At 46.2% G+C, this 26504-nt stretch overlaps 1 protein-coding gene across 2 annotated transcripts in view; it reads right to left on the bottom strand.

Annotated features, from left to right (window-relative positions):
- Nucleotides 1–12596, bottom strand: part of C8B (complement C8 beta chain) — a 45669-nt gene extending 33073 nt beyond the window's left edge. Inside the window, exons 1-3 of one of the 2 annotated variants that reach the window (XM_051856032.2) lie at nucleotides 12388–12596; nucleotides 5186–5342; nucleotides 1641–1782 (exon numbers count right to left, since the gene is read on the bottom strand). In XM_051856032.2, coding sequence (XP_051711992.2) covers nucleotides 1641–1782; nucleotides 5186–5342; nucleotides 12388–12479 — 391 coding nt within the window. In that variant the 5' untranslated portion in view covers nucleotides 12480–12596. 2 annotated transcript variants of the gene reach the window in all.
- Nucleotides 12597–26504: the final 13908 nt, after the last annotated feature.

Raw genomic sequence — 26504 nt, 5'->3', positions numbered from 1 at the left:
CACCTGCAGTGCCAGCATCCCATATGGGCGCAGGTTCAAGTCCCAGCCACTCTACTTCAGATCTAGCTCTCTGCTATGGCCTGGGAAAGCATTAGAAGATGGCCCAAGTGCTTAGGCCCATGTACCCACATGGGAGACCCAGAAGAAGCTCCGGGCTCCTGGCTTCAGATAGGTGCAGCTCCGAGCACTGTGGCCAATTGAGGAGTGAACCAGTAGATGGAAGACCTTTCTCTCTCTCTCTCTCTCTCTCTCTCTCTCTAACTCTGACTTTCAAATAAATAAATAAATCTTAATAAAAAAGAAAAGATTAAGTGATTTCTCCTGGATCACAAAATCAAAATAAGCTTGGACCCAGGATTTCTGATTCCAGCAATCACAGTTTTGGTGTCCTTAATGTCAAAGATCTGACATTTAAAATCCCAAACCTCACTCGGACTTACCTCCAATGGTGGAACTAGAAATGTGCCAGGGGATTTCAGCTCAATCTTACCAAGGAGGCAGGTACCAATGCCAGTGCACTTGGTAAAGTGATAAGTATAAATACACAACTGATCAAAAAGATAGGGTAAGTGTCGAAGAGATTTCACAAATAAGACCAGTGTAAGCAAATAATGAAGGATAGAATTAAAAGGGAGAGAATGATCCTGCAGGGGAAGCAGGACACACAGCAGACTCATAGAATGGCAAATGCCCAAAACAGCACTCCTGCCTCAGAATCAACCCTTGGGACATTCGGATCTGGCTAAAAGGTCCATGAGAGTCTCACAGGCATGGGAAGCCATGACACTGTGGCAAAAAGCAATCTAAATGAAAGATCCTGGTGAACAAGACCCCAGCAGAAGGAACAGGCCATCAAGGAAGGAGGCGCCTTTCTCTGAAGGGAGGAAGGAACCTCCACTGTGATATGGCCTTGACTAAACAAGTTCAGAGTTGGTGAACTCAAGGGACTTCCATAGCCTAGACAGCTCATAGCAAGAGTCTCGGGTGATTGCTGACATAAATAAGAGTGCCAATTGTTAAATCAACAATGGGAGTCACTGGGTACAGGCTCCCCATGTAGGATCTCTGTCCTTAATGTGTTTTACTATGAAACTTAAAAACAACACTACTAGTCGATCAATACCCTATACCTTGTGCGGTTGTGTGAGTGCAGCCTGTTGAAATCCTTGGTTAGTGTATACTAAGTTGATCTTCTGTATACGAAGGTAATTGAAAATGAAACTCGATGAAGGGCGGGATGGGAGAGGGAGTGGGAGAGGGGAGGGCCACGGGAGGGAGGGAGGTTGTTGGGGGGGAGCCACAACAATACAAAAGTTGCACTTTGTAAATTCACATTTATTAAATAAAAAAATAAAATAAAATAAAATAAAATCCCAAACCTCTAATTGCAGTTCTCCCACTTACCAGTTCTGTGGTTTGAGAAGACAGTCCCTCCAAATCTTGATGTCTTAGATTGTAAAATGGGGTAACACCCACATTAAAGTTTTTTTCATGAAATAGCACATGTAAAATTAAGTCAGAAATCTGAGGACAAGAAGCCTCCTGACCTGGCCAACGACCATGGGCATGGCCTGTCTCTCTATCCTCTTGCGCCACGGTTCCTTTGAAATATTTCCCTCCCATTCATATGCCCTTTATACCTGTCTGTGCACACACAAAGCCTTCACATCGCACTTGACTTCGGCAGGGTCTGCTGGTAGCACAGTCTTCCACCTCCTTGTCAGAGAAGTTGCATGGTTCCCCATTGAACTGAGAGGGCCGCAGCAAATAGGCATGTCTGTACTGTGGCAGAGAACAGCAGGGTAAACCAAGGGCCAGACCTTGGGGCCTCAGAGCTCGGCTTCAGGAGCTGCTTACAAACGGATATCTGGTCAGAATTTGGGCTCCAGGAGAGCTTTGAGTTGTCTAATCACTGCTCCACCAGCCCCTTGTGTTTCCACAATTGTATTGCAATTGACTCTTTGGTAGTTTCTCCAGTTAGAGGGTAACTGCTCTGGAGCAGGGTTCTTGTTTCTTGTCTCTGCTTTGCTTTACCTGCCACACGCCACCTCAGCACAACTCCCCACATCTACCCAGCATCTATACTTCTTCCAGAAGTCCTCCATCATCTCCTGAGTTTGCATGAGAATTCTGCTGTGAGATTACTGAGTATTCTGCTATTCCATTGGCATGGCCCAATCACAGTGTGTCATCACTTCCTGGTCCTCACCACTGTCCATTTCCTCCTTGAGGCAGGCCAGAAGTCATGTGTGATTAAAATAATCAAGCAGGAGTAGATGTTTGGTCTATCAGCCCACGTCGGAGTGCATTCATTTGAGTCCCAGGTCCACTGTTGGACTCCGGCTGCCTGCTATCACATACGTTGGAAGGCAGTAAGTGCCAGTGAAGTGGTAGGATCCCTACCACCCATGTGGGATACCTGGATTGAGTTCCAAATGGTGGCTATCCTGTGTTTGCTGCAGACACCAAAGACAAGAGCAATGCGGGTGGAGAAAATCACTGGAAGAAAGCTGAGAGACTAAGAGGGTGTGTACCTCGTTTCAGAACACAGATGAGAAGTCATCATGGCTGGTGGGAAGAGTGCAAGAAGGAGAGCAATGAGAACCAGAGGGAGATTAGGCAGGAGCAGATGACGCGGGCCTCTAGGCTTAACAGGAGGCTTTGGTATTTTATCCTGGGGCAGTGAAAAACTGCCAAGAGAAGATCAGATTTGGGTGTTTTCCAAATGTCAGTTGCAATCAAGATTTTGATGCATGAAAGGGGATCAAACTGAAGGAGCAGCCCTTTTGCAGGGTGACATACTGACAAGACTTGCCTATTATTTGTATGACCTCTGTGCTTTTTCCAACAAAGGAAATACAGGGACAGGTGTTGCAGTGCAGCAAGTTAAGCCAAAATCTATGGTGCCCACTTTTCAAATTAACATGCCAGTTTGAATTTCAGCTGCTTGGCTTCCAATCCAGCTCCCTCCTACTGTGCCTGGGAATGCAGTGGATAATGGTCCAAGTGCTTCGGTCCCTAACACCCATGTATGTGGGAGACCAACATGGAGTTTCTGGTTCCTTGCTTCAACTTGGCCCAACCCTGGCTATTGTGTCCATTTTGGGAAATGAACCAGCAGTTAGAAAACCTCTCTCTCTCTCTCTCTCTCTCTTTCTCTCTCTCTCTCCAAGCTCCCCTTTTCTCTCTGATGCTTTGCTCCTCAAATAAATAAATACATAATTTTTTTAAGAAAAAGAAATACAGGCCGGCGCCGCAGCTCAATAGGTTAATCCTCTGCCTGCTGCGCCGGCACACCGGGTTTTAGTCCTGGTCGGGGCACCGGATTCTGTCCCAGTTGCTTCTCTTGCAGTTCAGCTCTCTGCTGTGGCCAGGGAGTGCAGTGGAGGGTGGCCCATGTGCTTGGGCCCTGCACCCGCATGGGAGACCAGGAGAAGCACCTGGCTCCTGGCTTTGGATCAGCACGGTGCGCCAGCCACAGCGTGCTGGCTACAGTGGCCATTGGAGGGTGAACCAACAGTAATGGAAGACCTTTCTCTCTGTCTCTCTCTCTCACTGTCCACTCTGCCTGTCAAAAAATAAATAAATAAAAGTAAAGTGACAGCAAATTCATTAAAAAAAAAAAAAGAAATATATATAACCATTCAGGCCTGCTTTCTTGCACTTCCAGAGGCTCATTCTCCCCAGAGGACAGAGTTGCCAGGCCAGGGATAAGAGGAAAAAAGCCTATAGAGAAGACTGGGAACAGGCCAGCCTGGGTCCCAAGGCAAAGTGGGGTTGAGGAGTGTAGAACGGAGGGAATCCATCTCCTGTATTTCTCAGAACTGCATCTCAACGTGGGCTGAGAGGTTTTGTTGAGCCCCATCCTCTGCTCCTACAGGCAAGGCTGATGTCCAGCCCAGGGAGCCTGCAGCAAACTCAGAGTGAGGAGCCCTGGCTGAGCGCCTGGCTGGCGGATGCATGCTGAGTCTTTCTGGTTTATGGTGCAGATGAAGCAATTATCCAGATAATTGGATCAATGTTGATAACTTCAGCAATAAAACCTACTTTGGGAATTGAATGATCCTGCTTGGCTCTCTCCATTGATCCAATTAACTGTGTAATTGTCCTGGGCCTACCTCCACAGCCTCTTTAGAGTCTTAGCCCATGACTGCTTGGGTTTCCCAAGGAGCTGGGGAAGCAACCATTCCCTTTTTTCTAACACATCTGTTGTTCTCGAAGCTGGGATCTTGGGTTTGCCCCGCTGAGACCAGGGAGGCTGAAGGACACACATGGAGACTATGGTTTTCCTCACTGAATACTCAATAGGGAACCAGTGGCCAGAGTTCAGGGCTGCCCTAGAAGTCACTTACCTGCTCTGGATCGCTATTTACCTCTCAGTCTAAAGAGAGAATACCAACCAAATAAAATGGGATTAAACTATTTATGAGTCACCTATTATATGCCAGAAGTTGGCCTACACACTGAAGACACAGAATTGGTAGGCCTTCACAAGTTCACTGTTTAGTGAAAGTGATATGTGATAAGTTCTAGGATATGGGGGTCAGAGGGAACTATTGAAGCTTGTAAAAATTTGGCTTATCTGACGGGTGGGGCTGAGGAGAAATCAATGAAGTCTTCCCAGAAGAGGTGGCCTGTGAGCAGAGTTTCACAACATGAGTAGGTGTTGGCCAGGGAAGGAAGAGGGAAAGCAGCCAGAACAAAAGCACAGAGAGTGAAATGGTTAGAAAAGGCAAGAGTCCAACGTGCTGGGGGAGGGGTACTTTGTATAGATGTAGGTCAGACTGGGTCTTGGGAGGACCTTGCCCAGGAGCGTGGACTTGATTCTAAGGCCATAGGTAGACTGCATGGTTTCAACTGGGGAAACACAGGTTAGACTTCTATTTGCAGTATCTGCCCCAGGTGCACCAGGAAAGATGGATTGAAAGAATAGGATTAGAAACAAGAAGTCTGGTTAGGGAGCTACTAGAGTGAGCAAGGACAGGTGTGCCTGGAAAATCCTGAAGGACCTCAGAAAGGGTCTGAAAGTGGCTTGCAAGACAGAGGGAAGGACTCATAAATGAAATCAGCCCCCTAGAACTGCAGGCCTACTGTGTGCCAGCCATGGGCGGCGATGCCTCAGTCAGCCTTGCTGGGATCAAGGGGGCTCCTGGTATCTCAGTGCTCTCACAGCCAGGATACTCACCCTTTTCTTCTGGCAAGGGTCACACATGGTCCACGAGGACCAGCTGGACAGTTCACAATCAATGGGCATCGGGGTGGCATCCACACTCCGGCTCTGTCTGCTCTTAGCAAGGCTCCTGTTGACCACAGTTGACTCAAGGGAACGTGGCCTTTCACTTCTAAAAAGTCATCATGAGAAAACAGAGTTCAGAATCAGAAGAGAGTTAAGTATGCTTCCAACCTCTCCATCCATTCAATAAATATATACCTGCTCACTTATCTATCTATAGGTTAATTTATCTATCTATAGGTTAATTTATCCAACAAATATTTATGGAATGAATACACAGTAAGGGCCTGACATTGGCACTAGCTGAGATCAAAAATACATATTGAACTTCAAACTAAAGAGAGCTCAGCTAGGTGGGCTTGGTGTGGTGTGTTAATGAAGAATGTGCACTTCATCGTTCCCACTGATAGAATGAAGATAGTCATTGATAAGCAATTTCCAGGATTGAAAATGATAGCATCCAGGATAAAAATTATAAATTTTAACATGCTATAAAACCGCAAATACCACCAGAAGCAGATGTCTGGCCCTAAGCAGTTTACTCTCCATCTCTGGGCCTCTGTTTGTTTTATCCCCTGGAAAATGAGAGGTTCTGGCTAGATGGTCTTCAAGGTAGACTTTTGTGTTTGGAGCCCATGGAACATTCATTGAGAACAAATGATACACTAGATACTGTGCTACAGAGGAAACAGAGAGATAGAAGATGTGAAGTCTGCCTTCTGGAATTCACTGGTTGCCTTAGAATATGAAAAGGCGGGGCTGCCGCTGTGGTGTAACAGGTAAAGCTGCCGCCTGCAGTGCCGGCATCCCATATGGGCTCCAGTAGAGTCCCGGCTGCCCCACTTCTGATCCAGCTCTCTGCTGTGGCCTGGGAAAGCAGTAGAAGGTGGCCCAAGTCCTTGGGACACTGCACCCATGTGGGAGACCCAGAAGAAGCTCCTGGCTCCTGGTTTCAGCTCAGCGCAGCTCCAGCAGTTGCAGCCAATTGGGGAGTGAACCAGCAGAATGAAGATCTCTTTCTCTCTCTCTCTCTCTCTTTGCCTCTCCTTCTCTCTGTGTAACTCTTTCAAATAAATAAATAAATCTTTAAAAATATATGAAAAGATAAATATGTCTCACGTCTGAGCTCCCTGGGACTTTACCCAGTAGCAAGGTTTTAAGCATGGAGACCCCAGGGCACAGGCTGTGCTGAGAAGATGTGCAGGGCAGGGAGAGTCAGGCAGCAGGGAGGAAGATGTGCAGGCAGCAGGGGTGCATGTAGGAGGCTAGTGCAGGAGTACCCATGTGAGCCTCCACTGAGCCAGTGACCGGGCAGAGAGAAGGCAGAGGACAGACAGGGCTTGAAGAATTTCTCAGGTGGCACAGGATAGAAAGCAATGGGTAGCTAGATGGGACGAGGGTATTAGGGAGAGGGAGGAGTTTGGGCTGGTGCCGGTTTCCAGTATGAGTACAAGAGCGAGTAGGAAATGCAGCAGGAAATAGAAAGCTTGTTGGGAAAGATGTAAGTTTCAGCTAAGGCATGCTGAGTTTCAGCAGTCCATGGAGCACCCGTGTATCTAGCTTAAATAGTTCCTACGTGGATGTGGAACTCAGGAAGAGAGATCTGTGCCTAAGATACAGCTCTGACCATGACGAGCTGTGGACAATGAAAAGACAGTTCTGGAGAGGAGAAGCGGGCAAGGATACACCTCAGGACAACATCAACATCATGTGCAGGCCGGAAGAGATGATGCTGCACCAGTCCAGGGCGTGGAGACAGGGCTGAGTGGGGCTGGGGATAGGGCCTTGGGGTGGTGGGAGGACAGACAGCAGGTGGTGTCCCCTCTGCAGAGGAGTCCAGCCACACGCGACCTGACATATGTCTAGAAGATAAGGCAAGGCTTTCTGTTGAGTTCGTTGGCACACAGTGCCATACCAGTGAATGAAAGAGCATCTAATTTCAGCTTCTCCAGTCTCCAGCTTTCCTGTCTGTAACATGATGGGTGTATGATGGTTCTTATTTTTTATTTCATCTGAAGGAAATGTATTACAGGGTGAAAGTCTTCATACTGTTTGTAACTTTTCAAGTCAGAGAGAGAGAGAAAGAAGAAGGAGGAGGAGGAGGAGATGGGTAGGAAGAGAAAAGGAAGAAGAGGAGGAAGAGGAGAAGGAGGAGGAGGAAGAGAATTAAAGGAATGAAGATTGGCAGAGCCCCTAGGGTGCACATGTCCACTGCTGGGCTACTGCTACCTCTATCAACACTCAGAGCAGTGCCAGAAGTGCCCACAGAGCCTTGTCCCCTGGGGAGACGGGAAGTGGCCCAGAAACACGCCCATTGTCATGCAGTTGGTCTGCAGTGGTGCTGGGGTCTGAGCAGCTGTCTGACCCTGAGAACGTGTGCTTTGTTGATTGCTCTGTATTGCCTGTGAAGGAACCAGGCCAGTATCAACTCCACTCCCTCTGGTCTCTGTCTAAGGCCTCTCCCATCCCTGTACTCAAGATTGAGTCATTAGGAAGATTATCACATACTTTTCACCACCTCAAACACACAGGATGTCACTCTAGACAAGGTCATTAACAATACATCCTCGCTTGGCAAAAGTCCTGAAAAGGGAATACTATTAACTGCAGTGAAATCCATCTCCATGACTGCCCCAGAGACCAGCAAAAATCAATGGCCTCGTAAAGTTGGATCTTTAACGAAAGGTCAAAGACTCTACTGGAAACCACAGGTGGATACTTGAAAAGAGTTCCTTGAGGCAGGATACCACACCCCAGTGGGGGGCTTTGGAATGTGGTCTCATCTCCTAATTTGGCCAACTTTGACAAAATAATATTGTCTGTGATTTGGCTTCTCCTAAGTATGTATTTGACAGCTCTGCAGAGTACCCCCTTCCTATTTCAACTACAAAACTATTACATTGTGTTTTTAGCAACTCTCAACCCAACTCTGGGCCACAGCCGAGGCCATAATATACACACTAGCTATTAAGAGCCACAGTTATTTTCCTCTCCGCAATTTGAAAGCGTGCTAATGTTCAAGATGATCACTTACAGAAATAACTGGGTAAAAAGTAGCTATAACCACCAGATCTCTCATTTTTGCACCCAATTCTCATTACGGAGGTGGCACTATAATGATGTAATCAGCTGAATAAATAGTGTGTTTGTAAATCGCCTTGGATGAGCTGCGTGTGGTTAATTAGCACTGCAAATGTCAAACACAGGCTAGCATGAACTCCTGTCTTTCATTCCTGGGGATAGCACAGAGCCACCTGAAGAACAAGCTCCATCAAGGCTCCTGCACCTGTGACAAGACATGCAGCTCAGCACTGTGAATGTCTACAGAAACAAGCCACTGGCTGTTTGGACCAACCGACTAGGCCACTCATTCACAACCCTCTGTGTGGTTTTGCTCTGAAAAAGTAAAAAAAAATAAAAAATAAAAACACCAGAGAAGTACAAAGACTAAAAAACACAAATACCCATATATTGACATGGTGCACCCAAACTGACAATTGTTGACATTTTGGCAAATTTGCCTTAGTCTTGTCTTTTTCTTAATTAAAAAATCCAGGTGAATTTGACGTCTGAGTTTCATACTGCTCCAGTTCCAATTCCTCCTCTCCTCTTCAGAGGGAAATATTGTCATGAATGTGATGTGTGTTCTTCCAGTCTCTTTTAATTAATGAATGAATTAGAAAGGTTGGAGGGGGGGTTGGTAGGAGGAAGAGCAAAAGAGATCTCATTCTTTGGTTAACTCCCCAAATGTCCCGGCCAAAGCCAGGAGCCCATAACTTGACCCAGATCTCCCATATGGGTGCCAGCGACCCAAGTAATTGAGGCATAATCTAACGCCTTCTAGAGTGCCCAGTAGCAGGAAGCTGTATAGGAAGCAGAGCCAGGAACACAAGACATTCCAATCTGGGATATGGGCATCCCCAGTGGCATCTCAAACACCTTTTCCTTTTCAGCCTCTTTTAAATATCCCCACGTATGTACGCTATATATAGCATTACTTTTGTGTGTTTACTAACACTGCACATTTCATCCTGCAACTTGATTTTGTCAATCAGCATTGCATTCCTGAGACCTGTCCATGTTGATGTATACACAGATCAAGTACATTTCTTAGTGCTAGACAAGGGCATATATTGCATTGAATTTATGCTTTTTCTTTTTGAGGGAGATTTATATTTTCCCAGTGTTGTATAATTGCAAACAATGGTACAATCAACAGCCTTGTGCAAGTCCAAGGGCAGGTGCTCGCCTGAGTTCAGGACTGGCAAGGATGTGCCCTTCCTTGGGGTGCAAGGGAATGCTATTGCCAGCACTGTGACAAATGTCCCTGGGCCCAGGTCTCCCAGTTGCTTGCTAATAGACATTTCTGATCAAAATAAAGATGTATCCATCACATACAGTAAGATTAGGTCAGCAGTAAATTGTATGCCATCAGCTTATATGGATGGGTTGCGTCAACATATCGTGGCTTCCTTCTAGAAATGCCCTGACACAACAACTTTCTTGTCACCTGCAATTTGTTAGGCACCTGCAGCCCCTCTGCAAATAGCATCCTTCCTCTTCGCTAGAAGAGACAACTTCTGGGGGCCAGGTTTCCAATTTCTCTTCTCCCTGTCATTTGCTGCTGCAGACATGAAATTTAAACCAACATCTCCAGGCAACAAAGGTGTGACCCAGAGATAGAGAAATGGCTCGGGAGTTCCACAGGTCACTACACCATGTAAATGGACAGGATTTAATGCAATAGTGAGAGGCAGACAGGTGCAAAGGGAATACAGGGGCTTGGGGGTGGGGGGGACTCCCTGCCCCTTTGTTAAAAACCAAATTCAAATCCATATTCTGCCATGTGTTAAGTGGTGAGCCTTGGGGCATTTGCATTATCTCTCAGCTTCCCTGTCTGTAAAGTTATAAACAATAGCAACTACATGGAAAAACAAATGATGAGAGTGAATATTATGTCTGAGTACCCGGCAATCAGCGATTATCAAAAGGTCTTATGACAATGTGATGATCGTTCCATCTGCATTGATGATTACAAGACTAAGCTGGAGTGAGCATCTTTCTTGACAAATATGAAGAAGGTGCTCTCAAGCATTTTCTGTTCTGGGTCTGAAGACTCCGACCTCATGAGAGGGATTCAAATACACACCATGTCCAGAACCATGCTGGGAAAATTGTGGGCATCAATGCGAACACTAAGCCTGGATTCAGGTAGAGCCTGGACATGCACCAATCATGAGTGATTCTCTTCTTTCGGAGCATCTGCTTGTTCTTCTACGTAGTGAGGGAAAGATGTGACACTCACCGTGTGGCATTGCTGGGAGGATTAATGAAAAGTTTCCATTCTGTACTCTGCCCACCTACTCCCTACCTCAGAGTGAACTTCCTAATCTACAGTCCTCTCCATGTCATTCCCTGGCTTCAAACCCTCTAGTGCTTCACCCGTTGCCTGGAGCAGGAGTTGGGAATATTTGGCCTGTGGGCTGGGTAAGCCCTGTGAAACCATTTGGTCCGGCCCTGCCAAGACAACCGCAGGCAAGACTCAGAATTAATACACCTATTGCAGACTCATTTTTAAGTGGATAATTTTTGCATGGCCTGTGGATGATGTTATAAGTACCTGAATGGCCCTTGGCAGAAAAAGAGTCCCCCACCCTTCCAAGAGGAGACAGTGCAAGCTGCTTAGCTGGCACTCCTGCACCCCCTCCTCTGCCCTTGATCTGAGCCCCACCCTACCTTATCCTAGTAGCTGCCCACCTGGGGGCTGTGCTCAAGGCTCCTGAACCACACAGAAGGCTTCAGCAAGGAGCCAGGCTTCCCGTCACACTTCCAAGCCTTTGTGCTCTTCCCTCTGCCTGGCACACCCCTCACCCCCTTAGGCATCCGGGAAACATCCTCTTCTGTAAAGAGTCAGCCTGAGCTACATCTTACTCAGAAGCCTTTCCAGACCCCAGGCCCAGGAAAGCTGATGCCCCCTCTCCGGTTTTCTGTGAGTCCCTGTGCCATTTCTTGCAGCAGTTCGCCTAGCACCTGCTCACCGGTTGACATTCTCCACAAGAGCAGGGGATCTTCGTGTTTGGTTCATCTGTTGGAGCCCAATAAGGGGCTTTCATGGGGCTACAGTGGCATAGATGGGGTTGTTACAGTTCTCTCATACCCTCCGTCTCAGATGCAGTTCCTTAGGTCCTGAATGCTTCTCTGGGTACACAGAGTGTATGTGTAGAAGGCCTTGGCAGCTTCTTCTCTGGGTCAAGTTGAGATCCTTGATAACCCTAGTAGCTCTTATTTATTGAGTGGCTGATGGCTAGTGAACGCTCATGGTCCTGGCTCAGTGGTGGCGCCTAATGGGCCCTGAGCAGTCAGCAGAGCTGAGACCACACGGTGTGTGACGGATGAGTGCTGGGGCTCCTCACACTGAGCGCAAGGCTATGCTCAGACTGCTCTTTCAGATGAACTGAAAGGAACTGTGTGCACAGCCCTTCTTCCCGTGGGAGAGCTCACAAGGAGGCGGGGGATGCCTGTGTGCTCCAGTGTTTCACGTAGGGGCTTCTCACACACCGAGAGAGTCTCAAATTGCCAAGCTACCGGCACTTCTCTGCCTGGAACCCAAGTCTGAGCTTCCGCAAAGGTAGTTTCTTTAGCCTGTTGTGTGTCCTATAGATAAGAACCAAAAAACTATGAAATAAATCAATTTCTGGGAACATCTGGAATGTGTGTGTGTGTATGTGTGTGTAGGAAGGAGAGAGAGAGAACCCACAGATTTGGGGTTGTTGAGCAGGTGGAATGTGTCACTCTCGTACATTATAATCATTTATATGAATTGGCTCTCTTCTTTTTCGTCCCTCACAAACCTTCTTTTGCATAAAGAATCACCCTGAGCCTTCGGTCCGAATACAGAATAAGCGTCCTAGTCTCCGAGTGACAAAATACATTGAAACATGTCAGTTGCCTAGAGGAGATTTTGTACAAGTCAGCCACAAGGTTCCACAGGCATTTGAAGGGAGTTGTTAATATGATTTTATCAGACAAGTGCAAATTGCTCCAAGAGGTGTTCCTTATCCAATAGACAAGACACAAAGAGACGGCCAGCATTATACCGCTTTCTAGTCCCTGTTGCAGGAATAATGAGGGAATTCTTTGTAACCACCGCTTACCTGGAGCCAGGCACGCAGAGACAGCCCAGGGCGGCACAGAGAAGCAGCAGCTCTGCCGGCACCCTCCAAGTCCACGTCCAGGACTTCTTCATTCTCTAAGTGGCAAAAGACCCAGAAGCAGCTCCAAATTCTATGAACAGCCTGCACCATGAGGGCCACTGCCGGCTTCTGTCCCCATAGAGCAAACAGCTCAGCAAAGTAAACTGAACACCACCAGTGATTGGAGACTCTGTAGACTTTGCACACACGGAAAACTTACCTGTGACTCTGGAAAGCCATGAGAAGGCTGGGCAAGGGCAGCAGCTTGGTTTTCTTACACCGAGAACCGACATCCCTCCCAGTTGGTGCCGAGGAGACACTCCGGCAGAGAGGTGACACAAGCTGAGGCTGGTAGAGGGGTGATTCAAGCTGTGGACGCCAGGTCCAGGCCACCTGGACTCAGTACTTACAGGCATCGGGACCAGGGGCAGTGACTTCACTTCCGTGCCTCAGTTTCCTTGCATGCAATATGGCGAGGATTAAAGAAGTTCATGTAAGAAACCTGCTTTGAGCAGGCCCATGTTGAGCACTCTCACATGTGAGCTTGTCTTACTCAGTAGGGTGCAAAGTTTGGAGTCAGGTGGGTCAAGGTTTAGATTCCAGTTTGGCCACTTTCTAACGATTTGGAAGCTTGATTGTGAGCAAGAAAGCAGCAGCCTACAGGGCTCTGGAGCCCACCCACGTTCGAATCCCTTCTGTGGGATTCTCTGGCTGTGTGACCCACAGTGAGTTACTAAGCCTCCTTTGGGCCTTAATGTTCTCGTCTATAAAACAGGGATAAGAACCGAATCCACCTCATTGTGCTGTTATAACAATTCAATAAACATAAATACTCACAACTCTTGGAGCATAGCCTAGCACACACTGTGTGCTCTCTTCAGTTCAGCTGATATTTTTATTGACTACACTTCTGTTTTCCTGATATGTAAAAGTGGGAGGACTGTGCCTATCTACCAGCCAGAGTTGGAGGAGTCTGATGAGTCACTAACTGTGAAAGTGCTATGCATGGAGGCATCAAAAATTATCCAAATGCGTGTGTTGTTATCAAAGAGAGCTTCCTTCACCTTGTGGGGAAATGAAGTTCAGTCCACGCTTGCTGTAAGTAGATTCAACGTTTATCTCTAATATTTGCTGAAGAGTCACAGCGTTAGTTGTACCTGAAAAGGGCTCAGTACATGCCTTTGCCCTTCACCTATTACTTCTGCCACATTCAAGGTCAAAGGACACTCACTCTCTTTCCTCTTGTTCTGGAGGCAAGGCAGTCATCACTCAGGTCCAGTGCCTCACAATTGTTTTATTTGAGCCTGGAAGAGGGCTACCATCTTCACCTTTTTATTACTCTGGATAGTTCAAGATTACCCTACCATGCTTCACCATTAAATTAGATTAAAAGAAAATACCACACTAAAGTACTCTTGAGTGGCATAAGACAAGCAAGTATTTACACGGAACGTCTAGAAATGCTTCGTGGATTGCCGAGACCAGATGTGGGCAAGGCCTTCTCACAGGTCGCTGCTAGCTTCAACATACAGTCAACCCTGACCCCACCTGGAGATGGTGTACTACTGCCTGCAGGAGTGTGGGCCAAGAGCACTGTGCAGACTCAGAGGCAACATCCAAATGACTGAGGTGCTTAAATGTGTCCTCCCGTAAATCCACCCTGACTCTTCCGTATCAACAAGTTGAAGTCCAAACTGCACTGACCTATCATTTACAAAGCCAAACTGCAACATTTAAAGGGCTGAATCCCCATGGCAGGCGACAGTCCTGTTCCTGTTGCTGATGCTGGCAACCACGAGCATCCCCAGAAGGAGCGTGTGAAGGTGGGTCAATAGAAAGCACGTAGGCTGGATCCGATTTCCGTCATCAAGTTACATGATTTCTCTAAGACTTTGCTTTGTGATCTATAAAATGGGGCTAACAAGTCATTAACAGCCACTTGGTAAGATTGTTTTAAGATTTGAATGGAGAAATACAAAAGCCCTATACTTCCTTCCTGACACACTTGGAGTCCTCTTAAGAGTTAGCGGACTCCTCACCCTGCTGTGCCTGCCCGAGGAGCTGGCCTGGGGCTGGAAATGAAAATAAGCAAGAGCAGTAGCAAGGGGACAAAGGGACACCACGGAGGACAGTAAACCCCCCACCTTCCTTGTGACCAAAACACAGAGCCCAGCTCTCCCGGCAGCCCCTCCTGTGTGCACTCCAGTATCATTAGCCAAAGCGCAAAGCACCATCTCACCATGGTCCCAGAGGGTGCAGTTGACCTGAACTTTGACACAATTGATTGCAGTAGTTAATCATTTGTAAACAAGCAGAAAATTGTGCTTCAAGATCCATGTCCTCTCTCATGTCTGCCTGCATTTAAGAGAAGCCAAATCTTTACAAGATAAGGCTCCCCTTGGACCCTCTAGATCTGATGTCGTTGAGGAAGCGCCTGAAAGCCTTAGAGTGGGTGGTGATAAAATGAATCATGTGCTTGCTCACCTCCAGATCTTTCTACTGTGCTGTTGCCGCTGCAGAGAATAGGTACCACTTCTGAAATAACACTCATTATTAGGTTTTTTGAAAAGATTTATTTATTTATTTGAAAGTCAGAGTTATAGAGAGAGGGGGAGACACACACACACACACACACACACACAGAGAGAGAGAGAGAGAGAGAGAGGAGATCTTCCTCTGCTGATTCATTCCTCAGATGGCTGAAACAGCCAGGGCTCAGCCAGGCTGAAACTAGGAGCCAAGAGCTTTCTCAGGGTCTCCCACATGGGTGGCTGTGACCCAAACACTTGAGCCATCTGCTGCTGCCTTTCCCAGGCCATTAGCAGGGAGCCGGATTGGAAGTGGAGCAGCTTGGACACGAACCAGCGCCTGTAGAGGATGCCGGTGTCACAGGTTGAGGCTTAACCCAGTACACCACACAACTAGCCCCATTATTTAGGTTGTGCACTAGTATTACCTGCTCATGAGTGGACTTTCCCTTACTCCCAGGGTTCTTTGGTTTGACGCTCCAAAAGATCTCCTTGGATTCCAACCATATCACTACCCTGGTGGTCTCAGGTGGAGGAATATGTGCACAGAGAAGTGTCATTTTCATGAAGAAATAGTTAAGAGCACGTGTGCCATCTCTGTTTCTTTGTTCTTCTGTCCTGGTAATTTGGCAGTATGTGTTGAGGTGACAGTGTCTTATGGTGGAAGGAGCTTCTATACTCAAATCATTGGATGGCAGAGAGCCCCTGATGACTTAACGTGCATGAGAATCAAACTTTCATTGTTTTATGTCACTGATGCTTATGGTTTATTGTGTTACTGCAGTGACAGATCCCCTGCCCTGACTAATATAGTTTAATATTGCATACAAAATGTGGGTGTCAGGGGCTGGTGCCATGGCTCTCTTGATTAATCCTCCACCTGTGGCGCCGGCATCCCATATGGGCACTGGGTTCTAGTCTTGGTTGCTCCTCTTCCAGTCCAGCTCTCTGCTGTGGCCCGGGAGGGCAGTGGAGGATGGCCCAAGTGATTGGGCCCCTACACCCACATGGGAGACCAGGAAGAAGCACCTGGCTCCTGGCTTCAGATCGGTGCAGCACCAAACGTGGAGGCCATTTGGGGAGTGAACCAATGGAAGGAAGAGCTTTCTCTCTGTCTCTGTCTCTCTCTGTCTGTCTCTCTCTCTCTCACTGTCTATAACTCTGCCTGTCAAATAAATTTTTTTAAAAGTGTGGGTATGTATGCATGCATGCATTTTTCTGTGAAAAAAGTCCATCGCTTTCCTTAGATTCTTACAAGGCTCTGAGACTCAAAGAAGTAAAAAGAAAACCCAACTAATAATTCTCTGAAGAGATAATGAGTTTTTCCAGCTCACAGAATAATCTGTGGTCCCTTTGAAGAGCGTGTGAAGTAGTCTGAAGTGTTTGGGGAAACACGAAGACCTGGATGAGATCTCATTTCTTCTGTTTATTAGTTTGTGATCTGGACAAATCCTCCCAGCCCTCTGAGCAGTAGTTTCCTTAGTCTAACATGCAGGCTTGTCGAAATAATGCTTCAGTCATCATTTCTTGAATATCTACTAGATACCAGCTACAATGTGAGGTGGCAGAACATTGAGATGACCATGTAACAGACCTTCCTGTAAAGCTGACAACCTAGTGAGATGGTAGGTGAGAGGATATCGTGTGTGTGTGTGTGTGTGTGTGTGAGTGTGACTGGGAAAACTTTCTCAGAAATGACCTGATCTTAAAGGTTAAGGAATCAGCATATGGCATTACAGGAACAGAGGTCAGCTAACCCAGGACATAAAGAGGGAAATCACACAGTTTATGCCTTGCCAGAATGTAGTTCAGCATGAGTCGTGGGAAGAAATGGAACCAGAGAGGCAGGTAGAAGCCATAGCACGTGGGCCTGATGAACAGTGCTAATGCCATGGATTTTATCCTAAGCACGAGGGGAGCTATTGAAGGAAGTCCGAAGAGGAAAGGGGGGGTACTTTCATTGTAAGAGAGATGACTCATGCTGCAGTATAGAGAGTGGATTAAGAGGAAGCCAGTTGGAACAGAGAGGCCCACAGTTAGAGTCCACTGAGAGATGGTGAGGGTTGGCACAAGGGCAGGAGTCACAGGGAAAGGAGAGCATCAACAGAAGGTTGACCTTAGGTTGTAGGGAGAAGTGATCAATAGCCTGCCTGTGGAGGGCGGTAGACACTCTGCAGTTCTGCACAAAGGCTAGATTGCAATGACGAGGTTACGCTGCTCTGCTAAGGAAGGTACAGTAAGTCCCCAGGGCTGAGCTTTGCAGCCTACCCAAGCAGCACTGTTCCACACTGCACGCAGGTCCCCCGTCATCACTCATAGACCTGTGTATTCAGGCTTGGTTTTGTGCACTTCAAGTAAGCTCCTTGCCCTCCAGACTTACCTTCCCGGGATCCTGGATGGCAGGCTGTACCCCCGACCTTTTGTTCCAGAGTCTTCATCAGTGTCTGGGAGTCCCTGGTCTCCATGGTTGTCATTGCAGATTTTGCCTCCAGCTTTATGGGACCTGATTTAAAAGAGCCCTCAGCAGGTTGCTGTGGTAACTGCAGCGATGAAGGTGGCCACTCACATGCGGCCTCCTTACCCATGGCCTGGGATTATGACCAGTGTGGTTCCACACTGTCCCAGTGAGACCTGTAGGTGGCTAAGCAGGCAGTAAGGTCACTGGAGAACCCTCTGAAAACAAGAGCCAAATGAGAAAAAGAAATGGCTTTTTTCCCCAAATATTAAAACAAGAAAGAAAATAAGAACAAAAGGGAAAGAAATGATAGCCAAAAAAATTAATGAGGTTTATCCTTTCATGCCACTAAGAATAGCTGTTCATGGACTCCACATTCCCTTCCTCTTAGGTTCCAAGCTACACTACGCTCTCAGCTCTCTTTCAGTTACACTTGGCTCTAGTCTAAAGTCTGGTTAATGGAATATGGGGAGACGTAATGGCACCATTTTCCACTGGGCCCAAAAATCTTCCTGTGAGCAATGCTATACATTCTTTTCCCCATCTGCCTGCCAGACGTGGATGCCCAGGGGCCAAAGATGGTGGAGTCCTGGAGACTGGGTTCTTGGTTCTTGGAGCAGAATCTCCCTCACGCTCTATTCACTAGACTATGCCAAGAGAGGAAGAAACTTCTATTGTGTTAAGTCACTGAGGAAAACCAATACAGTCCCTTTCCTACAATTCTCATTCCCTGTCTGTCTTACATAGTTCTATGCTGCCATAATAGAACACCACTGATCAGGTAATTTGAAAGAGCAGAAATTGACTTCCCAGTTTTTGAAGCTAGAATTTCCAATAGGAGAGTGCTTGCATCTGATGAGAACTTTCTTGCTGAGTCATCCCATTGCAGAAGGGTGAGAGACGGAGAGAAGGAAAGCAAAAGAGGCCAAACTTGCCTTTAAAAATAATTATTCATTTATTTGAAAGTCAGAGTTACAGAGAGGAGAGAGACAGAAAGAAAAAGAGAGAGAGGGAGAGAGAGAAAGAAGTATCTTCCATCCTCTGGTTCACTGTGCTGTCTGAATCCAGGAGCCAGGAGCTTTTTCTGGGTCTCCCATGTGGGTGCAGGGGCCCAAGCACTTGGGCTATCTTCCATTGCTTTTCCAGGTGCATTAGCAGGGAGCTGGATCAGAAGCAGAGCAGCTGGAACTTGAACCAGAGCCCATATTGAATGCCGTTACTGCAGACAGCAGCTTAACCCACTGTGCCACAATGCCATCCCCCAAACTCACTTTAAAAACAAACCCATTCTCAGGATTACAAAGCCACTCATGTGTTAAGGGCTGTAATCTGTACATGAGGACAAAGCGCTTGTGACCCAATCACCTCTTAACAGTCCTCTGGTCAACACTGTTGCATTGGGAATCACATTTTCAGCACACGGTCTTTGGAGGACACGTTCAAACCATAGTACCACCTCACAGATCCTGTGAGCATTCCCTGGAAAGGAAGCATGCTTACAAAATGGAGGAATCTGGAACACATCATGCTGAGTGAAGTAAGTCAGTCCCAAAGGGACACATACCATATGTTCTCCCTGATCGGTGACAACTGACTGAACACCAAAAAGGAAACCTCCTGAAGTGAAATGGACACTATGAGAAATGGTGACTTGATCAGCATAGCCCTGACTGCTAATGGACAACTTAATACATTATCCCTCTTAGTAGTTTTTTTGTCTGTTCTACTTAATATGACTGGTTTAATTCTGTAATTATCACACAGTTATTCTTAAGTGTTGAAAATTAACTGAAATGTGATCCCTGTTAAACATAAGAGTGGGAATAAGAGAGGGAAGAGATGTATAATTTGGGGCATGCTCGGGCTGACTTGCCCCAATTGGTAGAGTTGGAAACATACCAGGGGATTCCAGTTCAATCCCATCAAGGTGGCATGTGCCAATGCCATCTCACTATTCCAAGTGATCAATTTCAGTTCACAATTGATCATAATGAAAGGACTAAGAGTCAAAGGGAGCACATAAACAAGTCTAGTACCTGCTAACACTAACTGATAGAATAAATAAAGGGGAGAGTGATCCAACATGGGAAGTGAGATACTCAGCAGACTCATAGAATGGCAGATGTCCTAAATAGCACTCTGGCCTCAGAATCAGCCCTAAAGGCACTCGGATCTGGCTGAAAAGCCCATGAGAGTATTTCAGGCATGGAAAGCCAAGACACTCTGGCAAAAGATCTCTGTGAGTGAGATCTCAGTGGAAAGAACAGGTCTTCAAACAAGGAGGTACCTTTCTCTGAAGGGAGGAGAGAACCTCCACTTTGACTATGACCTTGTCTAAACAAGATAAGAATGGGAGAACTCAGAGGGCTTAATGCTATAACGAGTACTCAAACAGTATATTTCACTTTGTGTTTCTATGGGGGTGCAAACAATTGAAATCTTTACTTAATGTACACTAAACTGATCTTCTGTAAAAAAAAAAAAAAGAAGAAATTGTCAATTCCCAACTTGACTCTCACTGGGATTAAACATGACAATAGGTCTGATCTGATTTCATCATCATTTTAAAAAAATCATCTATTATTCCTCACTTTATGTTTCTGTGTGGGAGCAAACTGTTGAAATCCTTACTTAATGTATACTAAGCTGATCTTCTGTATATTAAGATAATCGAAAATGAATCTTGATGTGAATGGAAGGGGAGAGGGAGTGGGAAAGGGGAGGGCTGTGGGTGGGAGGGACAGTATGGGGGGGAAGCCATTGTAACCCATGAGTCGTACTTTGGAAATTTATATTCATTAAATAAAAGATAAAAAAAAATAAAAATTAAAAAAAAGAAAGGAAGCATGCTTGAAGACAGCTCTCTAGGCAGCCTCCCTCACAGCTGTGGTGGGGCAGAAAGGCAGCACACATCTGGCTGAAGACACTGGCTATCTATTCCAGGATCTGTTTGCCCTTTGTACTCAGATAAGGAGTTCTGGGTCCTCTATCATGCTTACTCCTGTGCACAGAGAAAAGGTAGGTATTTTTCTGTGGACATGCCAATGTACCCAATTTCTTTATGCATGGTCTGCAAAATATAGACAAGTCTCTCTTGTTGCCTGGCAGAGGGAGGGCTAGATTTCAGACTTTGTGAGTTAACCACATACTGGAGCCAAGAAGAGATGACCAGCACTAGTGATGGTGACAAGTAATATAATAGCCAGGTGGATGGAATTGGCCACCAATGTGTTACAAGGTAAGGGGCTGAGCCGAGTGCTGAGAGGATAGCTGATTGACAGCCCTTGTCTATATCATTTGGGATGTGCTTGCCAAATGCAAGTGAGAAGGCTGGGGAGATAGCCCTTAGAGTACAATTTAACTTGGTGCTAGTGATTTAGGGCCTCGAGTGGGCACAGTGCAGGCCATAGAAGACCCAACAGCATATATGAAGAGGTCAAGAAGAAACACTAGCCCAGCAGAAGTCAGGTTGCCCATGTCATTGATGAAAATTATGCCATCAGAACCCCCCTAATAAGGGAAATCAAGACATTTATCATAGAATATTAGTGTTTCCAGGATTCACATGTGCAATGTTCCACAAAGTGGATGTTTCATAGGTCACTGGTGGTTCTTAGTGTCCATATCTAATTACATGCTTCATACTGGAGTCACAGTTTATCATATTTTCTATTACACACTTTTATGGTGCCCCAAAATATTTGAAGACTGATGCCCTTTGACATCACTCGCATTGGCAATGGAATATCTAAATTTCAACTCCAAACAACACATTTCTGCAAATGTTTCTATTTATAAGCATAGGCAATTGGATGTTTAAAATAAAATAAAATATAAAGAGTGCTCAGTTTCTATTTCAGCTGTTTCTAGGAGTGCTAGGAATGTGTGAGGAGGAAAATGGGATTTCACTTGGCAATGTGCCATGAAACTAATTACCTGAGAGACTTTAAACAACCGAATGGATTATGTAGTTGTATTGATTTTGTGGATTAATGGTGGCAAATGGTGAAATTTAAGCCACCTTGTTCATCTGTTCATTCAGTTGCTACAGGATGGGGTGCAGACTCCTTAGCTAAGCAAATGAATGATTTCTCCTGGCTTCAGTTTGGCTCCATCCGGGCCACTGCAGGCATTTGGGGAGTGAGCCATCTGCGGTATGTCGCTATTCTGAACTTCACACCAATCTGAACATTGCACCAATTCATTTATCCATTCAGAAATACACATTCTCAATGTCCGCAGTGCACTGGACTCTGTGTTAATGAGGACGATGCTGTGGTAAACACACCCTGGATCCCTGCCTTCCTAGAGCTTCTGGTTTCAAAGAGGCAATAAACTCAAGTAGTTTCACACGTCTATAATTATGACTTGGGTAACTGCAAGTAGCAATGATTTCACTGGGTGGGGAAGGTGGCGGGGTGTGGGGAGGAGTCTGGAGGATTTTCCCTGTGTTTGTGAAGCCCCAAAACCGAAGAACAAAGCGATTTAAGACTCAGTTTTCTGACTTACAATACAATCACTGATGTTACGTAATATCACACAGGGCGCTATTGTCTGGCACTGCTGTAAGTAATTCTCCCAAAGCTTAGTAGTTTAAAACATCAACGTTGTCACTATTACTCATAGTTGTGCAGCTCAAGAATTCAGGCTGGGCCCAGCAGCAGCAGTGACCTCTGTTCTGTGCAAGATCTTCTGGGGCTGGAACACCCTGGAAGGTTTCTTCACTCACAGGTGTGCTGACAGCTCAGAAGTGCGGTACCTGGGGGCTGCCTGAAACAGCTCCACTGTTGATTCTCCCGAGGGCCTTTTCCTCTCCAGACGGGCACTCCACTTGTCCTCCCCAGTAGGGGTGCTGGACTTCTCTCTCTCTCTCTCTCTTAAAGATTTATTTATCTATTTTTACTTGAAAGGCAGAGTTACAGAGAGGCAGAGGCAGAGGCAAAGAGAGAAAGGTCTTTTCCATCTGCTGGTTCACTCCCCTAATGGCTGCAATGGCCAGATCTGCGTTGATCTGAAGCCAGGAACTGTGGGCTTCCTCCAGGTCTCCCACATGGGTGCAGGGGCCCAAGCACTTGGGCCATCTTCCTTTTTTTTTTTTTTTTTTTTGACAGGCAGAGTGGACAGTGAGAGAGAGAGAGAGAGAGAGACACACACAGAGAAAAGTCTTCCTTTTCCGTTGGTTCACCCCTCAATGGCTGCTGGGGCTGGCGCACTGCACTGATCTGAAGCCAGGAGCCAGGTGCTTCTCCTAGTCTCCCATGCGGGTGCAGGGCCCAAGGACCTGGGCCATCCTCCACTGCACTCCCAGGTCACAGCAGAGAGAGCTGAACTGGAAGAGGAGCAACCGGGACAGAATCCGGCGCCCCGACCAGGACTACAACCCAGGGTGCTGGCGCTGCAGGCGGAAGATTAGCCTATTGAGCCATGGCACCGGCCAGGCGATCTTCTACTGCTTTCCTGGGCCATAGCAGACAGCTGGATCGGAAGTGGAGCAGCTGGGACTTGAACCTGTTCCCATATGGGATGCCAGCACTGCAGGTGGCAGCTTTACCCACTACACCACAGCACCGGTCCTTGGACTTCTCTCTCTTTTTTTTTAAACTTTTATTTAACAAATATAAATTTCCAAAGTACAGCTTATGGATTACAGTGGCTCCCCCCCCCAGTTTCCCTCCCACCCGCAACCCTCCCATCTCCCGCTCCCTCTCCCATTCCATTCACATCAAGATTCATTTTCAATTATTTTTATATACAGGAGATCAATTTAGTATATATTAAGTAGAGATTTCAACAGTTTGCATCCACATAGAAACACAAAGTGTAAAGTACTGTTTGAGTACTAGTTAGTTATAGCATTACTTCACATTGAACAACACATTAAGGACAGAGATCCTACATGAGGAGTAAGTGCACAGTGACTCCTGTTGTTGACTTAACAAATTGACACTCTAGTTTATGGCGTCAGTAATCACCGTAGGCTCTTGTCATGAGTTGCCAAGGCTATGGAAGCCTTTGGAGTTCGCCGACTTCAATCTTATTTAGACAAGGTCATAGTCAAAGTGGAAGTTCTCTCCTCCCTTCAGAGAAAGGTACCTCCTTCTTTGATGGACTTTTCTTGACAGCTCAGGGCTCCAAAGAGCAAAATGGCAGAAGCTGCTAGATCTTCTTAAGACTCTGGCCTAGAACTGGTGTAGAGTTGTTTCTATCTCTTTCAACTGGATAAAGTAGGTAACTGGGACAACTCAGACCCAATGTGTAAGGGGCCAACACATGGGCATGCATCCAGAGTGTTGCGGTTCATCCAGAGCCAACTATGAAAGTTGGTTGCCCCATCCAGGCAGTCGCATGGCTTACTGAGTGGTTTTTTTTAAGCACAAGTCTAGGTCGAGGAGAGTCTCTGGGTGGCCATGTAGTCCAGTAATTAAGATGCTGACAGGGGTGCCCACACCCCTTGTCGAGAGTGCCTAGGTTTGCGTCCTGACCTGCTCTAATTAACGTGAACATTAATGTGAGGTAGCAGGTGATGCCTGGAGTAACGGATCCCTGTCATCCACGTGGGAGACTTGGATTGAATCCTAGCTCTTGGTTTCAGCGTGGCTCATCCCTGACCATTGAGGGTTTCTGAGGAGTGAATCTGCTAATGGGAGCTCTCTGTCTGTCTTTCTGCTTGTTGAATGAGTAAGTAAATAAAAAATCTAAAAATAAATAAATAAAAATAAGACCTTCTTTCACTCCAACAGACTCTGAAAGTATCTTCCTTTAGCCACTGCTAATAGAAAATTATAGTTCACAGAGGTGGGAGACACTTCTTTTTTTAACTTACTTTTTAAGGTGAAGAAATTTCATGTATTTCATACATACAGATTTAGGAGCATAGTGGTACTTCCCACAGTCCCTCCTATTTCCTTTCTAATTCTTTCTTTTAATTTTTACAATGATCTACTCTCAGATTATTTTATATTCATAAGATTAACCCTATACTGAGTAAGAAATTCGACAAATAGTAAGAAGGAAAAACCACTGAAGACAATCATTGACTCTCAAAATGTCTTTTTTTTTTTTGTACTCTTAGTTATCACAGATCAGGGGAAACATGGTATTTGTCTTTTTAGGACTGGCTTATTTCACTAAGTATAATGGTTCCCAGTTGCATCCATTTTGTTGCAAAAGACAGGATGAGGGAGTAGGCATGCCAGTGCACCAAAAACCCATGGGAAATGTCATTTCCAAACGCGTAAATGAAGCAACGATCTGTGGTCAGGACTGAAGACTTAGAATGGACTTGAGAATTTGCAGGTATAAAGACAGAGATCTTTAGTCAAAGGATTTTAAGAATTCCCCTACCTCACCTTAGTACAATGAGGTGATAGAATCCAAAGATACAATGTGAGAGAGCTAAGAAGGGACACTATTAAGAGTCAATCAGGTAGACACTGTGGCGTAGTGGGCTTAGCCTCCGCCTGTGGCACTGGCATCCCTTATGGGCACTGGTTCATGTCCCAGCTGCCCCTATTCCAATCCAGCTCTCTGCTTATGGCCTGGGAAAGCAGTGGCAGATGGCCCAAGTGCTTGGGATCCTGCTCCCACTTGGTAGACCAGAAAGAAGCTCCTGGATCCTGGCTTTAGATAGGTCCAGCTCCAGCTCTTGTGGCAGTTTGAGGAGTGAACCAATGGAAGATGTTTCTGTCTCTCCCTTTCTCTGTCTATAACTCTGCCTCTCAAACAAATCAATAAAATATTTTTTAAAAAAAAAAAAGATGCTCAATCAACAGATCCTGCAAGGAAGCCACAGCAAGAAGCTGGCCCTGCCTGAACAGACGCTATTCTCTTAGCTAAGGAAGGCACCAAATCTGACAGCAGTACCCATCTGACCACAGTTTGTTGGATGTATTTCTGCTTAACAGTGTAGCAGATTAAGCACATTGAATCAGGCAATCATGGGGTATATGTTGAAAGCAGGCTCTGCACTCAGTGTGTGCTTGGAAAGCCTGCCTGTATGATTTGCAAGATGTGTGGTCTTGGGTCAAGTTACTTAACCTTTCTGTTCAGGACTGTGAAAATGATTAGCACAGGGCCATATATGGCAGAATTGCAGTAAACACTAACTATTAATGTAATTATTGATGATGTTCTGGTTGTTAGTTTCATAATTTCCAATTTATACAATCCCCCAGGCAGACATGGGACTCCGACAGGCTCCTGTATCTCTCCACTGATGGGGAAATTTTGGTGACCTGCATGGATCCTTTTTCAGACAAAAACATTGACATCTTTGAGGGTGCAGCCAGACAGCCAGACAGGATTCCCTTTTTTTTAAGCTTTTATTTATTTATTTGAGAGGCAGAGTTACAGACAGAAAGAAGAAGAGACAAAGATCTTCCATCCACTGGGTCACTCCCCAAATGGCCACTATGACCAGAGCTGGGCCGATCCAAAGCCAGGAGCCAAGAGCCTCTTCCAAGTCTCCCATGTAGGTGCAGGAGCCCAGGAACTCCTCCACTGCTTTCCCAGGCCATGAGCAGAGAGCTGGATTGGAAGAGGAGCAGCCGGGACACAAAAGAGTGCCCATAAAGGATGTGAGCACCACAGGCAGAGGCTTAGCCCACTACACCACAGCGCGGGCCCCAGAACTTCCTTTTCAGAGGGGAACATTAATATCCATCTCACTGCAGCCAGTGTCCAGCTTTGCAGCACTTGCTAGAGTGGAAAATCCTGGCCTTTGCAAGCTTGGCCACCTGTACCTGGCTGACAGACAGCAGCGTCAATGTCAAGGCTGAATCCAGGGCATCTAAATCACAGTGACCCAAGCAATTATCTTGATTGTTTTATTTGCAAAGAAGATATTTTAGGAGTCTCATATGCATATAAACAGAATTTTGACTTTTATTCAAAATATTACTGTGAAAGTTTCTATTGATCTTGAACATGCCAGTCAATTAATTCTGGACCCATGTTTGGAGAAGTGTGTTTGTCAAGGTGTGCAATTTCCCTCCTTCTGAGGCTCTCTTTTTCCTGGCATTTGACACCACAGTCTCCATATTTGGGCCAGGTATAAGGGAGTTCCCTGTCTTCTTGAAAGGTGGCATGCAGGCTCC

This window comes from Oryctolagus cuniculus, chromosome 7 (assembly GCF_964237555.1).
Source record: "Oryctolagus cuniculus chromosome 7, mOryCun1.1, whole genome shotgun sequence".
Lineage (NCBI taxonomy): Eukaryota > Metazoa > Chordata > Mammalia > Lagomorpha > Leporidae > Oryctolagus > Oryctolagus cuniculus.
The sequence above is the reverse complement of the archived record's forward strand: the minus strand, read 5'-3'. Positions and strand labels throughout refer to the sequence as shown.